Source organism: Gymnoscopelus microlampas (genome assembly GCF_963454915.1).
Source record: "Gymnoscopelus microlampas genome assembly, chromosome: 21".
In the NCBI taxonomy this organism is placed as follows: domain Eukaryota; kingdom Metazoa; phylum Chordata; class Actinopteri; order Myctophiformes; family Myctophidae; genus Gymnoscopelus; species Gymnoscopelus microlampas.
In genome coordinates this window covers 13,258,155-13,264,154 of record NC_139958.1, presented here as the reverse complement: position 1 = coordinate 13,264,154, position 6,000 = coordinate 13,258,155, and the positions used below count along the sequence as shown (strand labels likewise).

At 41.9% G+C, this 6,000-nt stretch overlaps 1 protein-coding gene across 3 annotated transcripts in view; it reads right to left on the bottom strand.

Annotated features, from left to right (window-relative positions):
• Nucleotides 1-1,076: 1,076 nt before the first annotated feature.
• ttll11 (tubulin tyrosine ligase-like family, member 11) overlaps nucleotides 1,077-6,000 on the bottom strand; it is a 29,803-nt gene continuing 24,879 nt past the window's right edge. For all 3 annotated transcript variants that reach the window (XM_084047617.1, XM_084047616.1, XM_084047618.1), the window contains 3 exons: nucleotides 4,916-5,149; nucleotides 4,230-4,336; nucleotides 1,077-3,176 (listed from right to left, as the gene is read on the bottom strand). In XM_084047617.1, coding sequence (XP_083903743.1) covers nucleotides 2,848-3,176; nucleotides 4,230-4,336; nucleotides 4,916-5,149 — 670 coding nt within the window. In that variant the 3' untranslated portion in view covers nucleotides 1,077-2,847. The remainder of the gene's footprint in view (nucleotides 3,177-4,229; nucleotides 4,337-4,915; nucleotides 5,150-6,000) is intronic.

Genomic DNA, 6,000 nt, shown 5'->3' with positions numbered 1-6,000 from the left:
TACCTCAATAGGACAGCAACAATGAAGTCTTCTGGGCAGTGACCATGTGCGACTCTGCAGCGGCCCGTTGTGGACAGATACTCACTGCAGGTCACATGCATTGCCAGGCATCTTGCTCATACTCTGCTAAATGTTTTACATTGCCACATCCCCCATGTTCAATGTAGTATTTTGCTGACAGACCTCATGGCAGCCAAGAAAAATACTGGCTGTTTACTGAGCTAGAACTCTGTCCCCTATATCAATGGTTCCCAAACTGGGGTTTGGGACCCCCAGGGTCCCTAGATGATTAGCTTAATGTGCAACATTGTTTACTCACTCAACAACAAACCAACATACAGTATAAGTGTATACAGGGTATCTGCACATTTCTAAAGTTACAATTTAATGACTTTTAAGACCTTTTTAATGCCGAATTGTCCAAATAGTCAAATGTTACGAAAAAGAAACAGGCAAACATTGTGAAAATAGCCGATCTACAAGCTCTCAATGTCCGTTGTGAGCTTGTAGTGCGGCTATTTTCACAATATTTATCTGTGAAACCGAGTAAAACTAAATGCAATGCTTACAATTCCAAGTGCTTGTCATGGTGGGGGGTCCACAGTTCAAATATGATTATATTTGGGGGTCGCGGCCTGAAAAGTTTGGAAACCCTTGTCCTATATCCATCTACAGCTCAAACCTACAGTAAGAACATTCAATCTCTATCTAACACTATACACTAAACAACTTAATTTGTCAAATAAATAAATAAAATAAACAAATAAATACAAACGTAAAACGCCTTTGTTTGCAACAGAGCTTTTTTTTACATTTATTTATCCAAAACCCATTGCAAAAATTCCATGTGAAATCTGCGGTGGGAACCCATGGCGCATGATGATGGCGGAGGTAACTTCTGGGTTGGCCAACAGAAAAGGCATCATCCTTGCAGCACTCTGTTCCACACAACAGTCACTGGTAAGAGACCCACTGCCCCATAATACTACGTTACACGATGAACAGAAAAAGTAGCGTGTTTGCAAGCTCATGTGTCGTGAGGTGACATGTTCACCAATTCGTTTTTAATTTAGAAATTATTTTTAGAAATGTCTTTTGTTTTTAATTCTTTGAATTTTGTCCCCCACCTGTAATGACATGGGCCCTAAATTGGGACATCGGGGTTAAAGTGGTTAACTGATGAGCTAAACACAAACAAATGCATACTGTACATGCACTCATACATAAACAAAATATCGACATACTGCAAATATACTCACTCTCCTTTACACACACATCTGTGCAAATTGGGGTGTAATTATGGGTGCTCCGATCAGGATGTTGGGGGTCCGATATCCCTTTTCCAAATTTCAGACACATTTCAGTATCTGATTTGACTGGTGTCATATTTCTATAAAACGCATTCATCATTGTCATGGAGTATTTTAGTTCAAGCCGCTGTGTTGGAAACAGGCGGCAAGGATCCGGTTTTGAAAATGAAGCTAATAGGTAAGTTATGAAAACGCTGAATTAATAGCCTAGAAGGTGTCGCCATTTCCACTCCTGCTGGTTGCAGTGGGTATTTGATCAGACTTTACACTTGATTCTGTTACCTTAGTAAACATTGTCATAAATACTGTATGCGTTCACTCTGCGCTAGATTAAACTCTTCTTTCAATTATCATGATATGCTTTTTGTCCCATTCATTTAAAATTTGATAAGTAGGGTATGCTTCTGCTCTTCCAGCCAATAGCATGTGTTTCCGGTTGGTTTTCCATACCGGACATTTCAATATGGTGGATCAGACTGAATTAGCGGAAATATGGTTAAATAATTTACTATATTCCCAATTGACTTTCATACCACTTAAATAGTGCAGCTTGCTCATAAAAGATCGGCGTTCTCGGATCGGGTAATTTGGCGACCGCCAATCGAGTCATTTGGAGGGAGAATTGGCCGATTTAGATCAGATAATCAATCAGAACTGGGAGAACCCCTAAATATAATAGTTCATAAAAGATATTGTGCAATAAATCCTCCAAACATTATAATACACACATTTAGGATACACACATACACACATTTAAGTATAAGTGCATAATGTGTACGTGCAAGTGCATGTGTGTGCAAGTAAAACAGTCAAACTTACAATCGCTAAAACTTCTATAGTAATCCCTGAAGTTTGTGTGTGTGTGTGTCCATGCTTGCGTGTGTGTGTGTGTGTGTGTGTGTGTGTGTGTGTACATTTTAGTGTGTGTATCATGATTGTCCCAGGAGATTGCTTGATAAAGATGAAAGGAAGCACACTGCCCTGAAGGTAAGAATCCATAAGACATTCTGAATAAGGACTTTCCAGCCATATACAGTACATTTCTCCCACTGGGAGAGAAGAAACAATACATGAGTCTCCCTCATCCCTTGTCACTTTAAACCCTATCCACTTTGTAGCCCGGGGTCCCCCAGGGCTCTATACTAGGTCAGCACCTTTTTTGCCTCAACACCAAATTCCTTCTTAAAATAGCCGATCTACTGTACAATGCTCACAAACTCTTTCAAGCTCTTGTGAGCTCGTAGACCAGCAATTTTGGCTGAATGTCCGTCCGCCCCAGAATAGGGACGCAAAGTGTTCCAAGTCCCTGTGGACGTTATTCCTCCTCTGGAGGCAAAGCAATCAAGCTGATAATAGTTCCTGCAGGTCAGCCAGTGTGGCCGAGCCCATCCCTCGTGTGGCTTTTGACAGGCACCCCCTTAAGGGAACCGTAGAGCCAAGATGGAGGCTTAATCTCCCTGCCCCTCTGGACAAGGCTAGAGCAGTGGGTGGAGGAGGGGGTTAGATCGCTGGTGGAGGCAGGCCACCCTCTCTCTAGTCAGTTCTCCACGTTGGACCTGAGTGCTGCAGGCCTGAGTCTCTGGTGCAGCCGGTAGTCCTGGCTGGCCGCTCTGCGCTGGGAGGCCGGGGAGTAAAGCTGGGGGTTGGTCAGACCCGAGGTCTGAGTCCTGTTGCCTCGCGACAAGGCCCTGCTGCAGCTCAGAGAGCGCCTGTCCTCCGAGCCCAGGCTTCCGAAGGTCAACTGAGACGTCAGCTGGGCCTCGCAGACCTCCAGCAGCGAGATGACCTGATCCCTCAGCGCCTGGGATTTAAACCTGCGACCTGCCAGGTAGAAGAAGGCTTCCACGAATGCCTGCAGTCCCATACCTTGACAGATGGCCGACAAGAAAAGAGTTAAATTGTTGAGTTAAAAAACGTGACAAAATAAATGTGTGCCGTTTCAACATGACACATTTTATACAAACTGAAACTGAAAAAATAACCATTTGATTTGCGCTGAAATTGTTGTTCATTATATTGCGCTGAACCATTTTTCACTTGCTGCTGCTAGTTGATGTATCATAAAACAATTCATAACAACATTCTTTCTTTTGTTTTAGATTTCGCCAGACGTATCAGTAGGGATAGATCTGTGATTGTCCTGGCTATGCGAGACAATAGAAAGCCAGACATTTCCTTAATTACATTGCTCTTGCCAGCAAATGACTGCTTCAAAATCATAAGCACTATAATAAGTCTGCATATGGCTCACAGGACAAAACATCGTGGTAGATGGGCTATTTTGCCAAATGTTTGGGTATTTTAGTATGGCAGTTAAGTAAGCAGTGTTGGGCAATAACTTATTACTTATTTAAAAAGTAATATTACATTACTTATTACTTTGTATCAAGAGTAATATGTTATATTACAAGCTCAAATGCATCGCGTCCGCGAACTGTTGTGAGCTTGTAGATCGCCTATTTTCGGTGTGCAACCCCGTTGTACGGCAAAGTATAAATTTGGTTTTAGATGTCAGTTGAATACTTCACACAGACCGTGCTGAGAGCGATTAGCCAATACTGCCCGCACAAAGTTACAATGGACAACACCGTTTGTATCTTTGACGGACACAAACTAACTAAACTATTGTAAACTAAAAATTACAATAACTCCAAGAGTTGAAAGTATGCGTGCATGGCTTTGTTTTTGAGCCACGCACGGAGGAACGCGGACCTGCGTTAGACCCCAGACCTGCACGTAACTTTGCGTGATGGCGCATGCTTAAAAAGAACAGATCTACAAGCTAACATCCTGTACCATCACACAAGTGTTGATTGCTTGTAAATCTGTCGCAGTCTTGGCATACCCAGAATAGGGAGGGTAGGGTTCATGTGGTTAAGGCTGGTGTTTGTGTGTGGCATGTGTTTGTGTGTTTATTACCTGCTTCCCTAGAGTCAGGCAGGGAGCTGGACCAGCGGCGTGTGATATCTATGTACAGGATATCCACTGATGCCATGGAGAAATGGCTGCTGCTTAGCTTACAGTTCCTACAAAACAATACACTTACAATCAGCCAAGTTAGCCATTTCACTTTAGTTGGCAGGTAAAACAGGAAATAATTCAACATGTCCACTTCCATTAAATGTAGGATTGGGATCCGGAACCGGAGAAACCAGAGTAACCGGATTGAACATTGAGGAACCGGAATCAGTTCCATCACATTTGGAACCGTTTCCAGAACAAGTTTCATCACACTGTCAGAGCTGTTATGTGGACTTAATGTCTGCTATATATACACAATTACAATAAACAATAATGGTTCTCAAACCTTTTCATTTTAAGGACCACCATAACCCTCAGGAGTTACGGACCTGTAACCTAGTGGATCCCTGGACCTCACTTTGAGAACCACTACAACAATTTGTACGCAATATTGTATGTATGATTGAATAATAATTTTATAAAAATTACAATGAAGGCCAAAATGATATATTTAAAAATATATTTATATAGGAATCGTTAAGGAACCGGAATCGTTAAAATCCTAATGTATCCCAACCCCAATGTGCATTCTGTACACATACCGTTTATACTATTTTGAAAAAAATAAAGATAATAATGCTTACCTGATGAAGGTACGGAAGGCGGTGGGGCCCAGGCGCATGTTGCCTTTGACACCGAGGAAGCGCAGGAAGATGGCGGTAATGCGCTCCACCAGCCGCAGGTAGTTGAACTGCTTGGTGTATTTAGGGTAAACCTGCTTCAGGCACAGGGAGGGCAACGTCCCAAAGTCCTCCTGCATCTTCTCTGGTGAGCCCACGTTCTCCTCCCCCTGCTCACAGCTCCCTCCTGGCTGGGATCTGTCGTTTACACAGGAATGAAAAGGACAAATCATCAACTTCTTATATCAGGCAGAAACCTCTTATCTCCACGTTTTAACTCTGTGTTTTTTCATAACTTAATGCCCTACTTGATCAAACTACAGTGTCAAGCATCAAAAGTAGCAGATCTGCAAGCTCGAAACGTGAGCTTGTGGATTTTTTTTACATTGTCATATTAGATACATATATATTTTCTATATTAATTTAAAATGTAATATACCTTTTTTATAAATATAATATATTCTACATTTGGTTCAGTTTATTCTGTTCTTTAACAAACTTGAAAATATGACTTAGGCCATTATTTTTAAGAAGGTGACGACAGGTTACATTAATTCTACAACCCCTAACCTAATCTAGCCTACCCTGCCCTCTAGTGGGTGAAAGTGAGACAGCAAAGCAATCCCATGGTCAGAGTTAAATTACAGCTGCAATGCGGAACTTGTTTTAATCAATAAAATAAAAGGTTATCTTGGCTAAACTTTATGGTAGAGTATGTTAGTAAAATATAACTCCTACATCAGCGGTTGATGGATGTGGTCTCAGTACTCTTCCATTGAGACATTTAGACCCTGTGGTCAGGTAAGACACCTACTGGTTCACAAGAGGTAGTGCATAAAACTCTAATGGAAATACGCCTTCCCAAACATGCTCTCTGTAATAGCTCTGTTGATCCGTTTATTGACCGACCACACGTTATAGTGTGTGTGTGTGTGTGTGTGTGTGTGTGTGTGTGTGTGTGTGTGTGTGTGTGTGTGTGTGTGTGTGTGTGTGTGTGTGTGTGTGTGTGTGTGTGTTGAACAAGCCAACTAAAATAAGTCAAGGTCAGG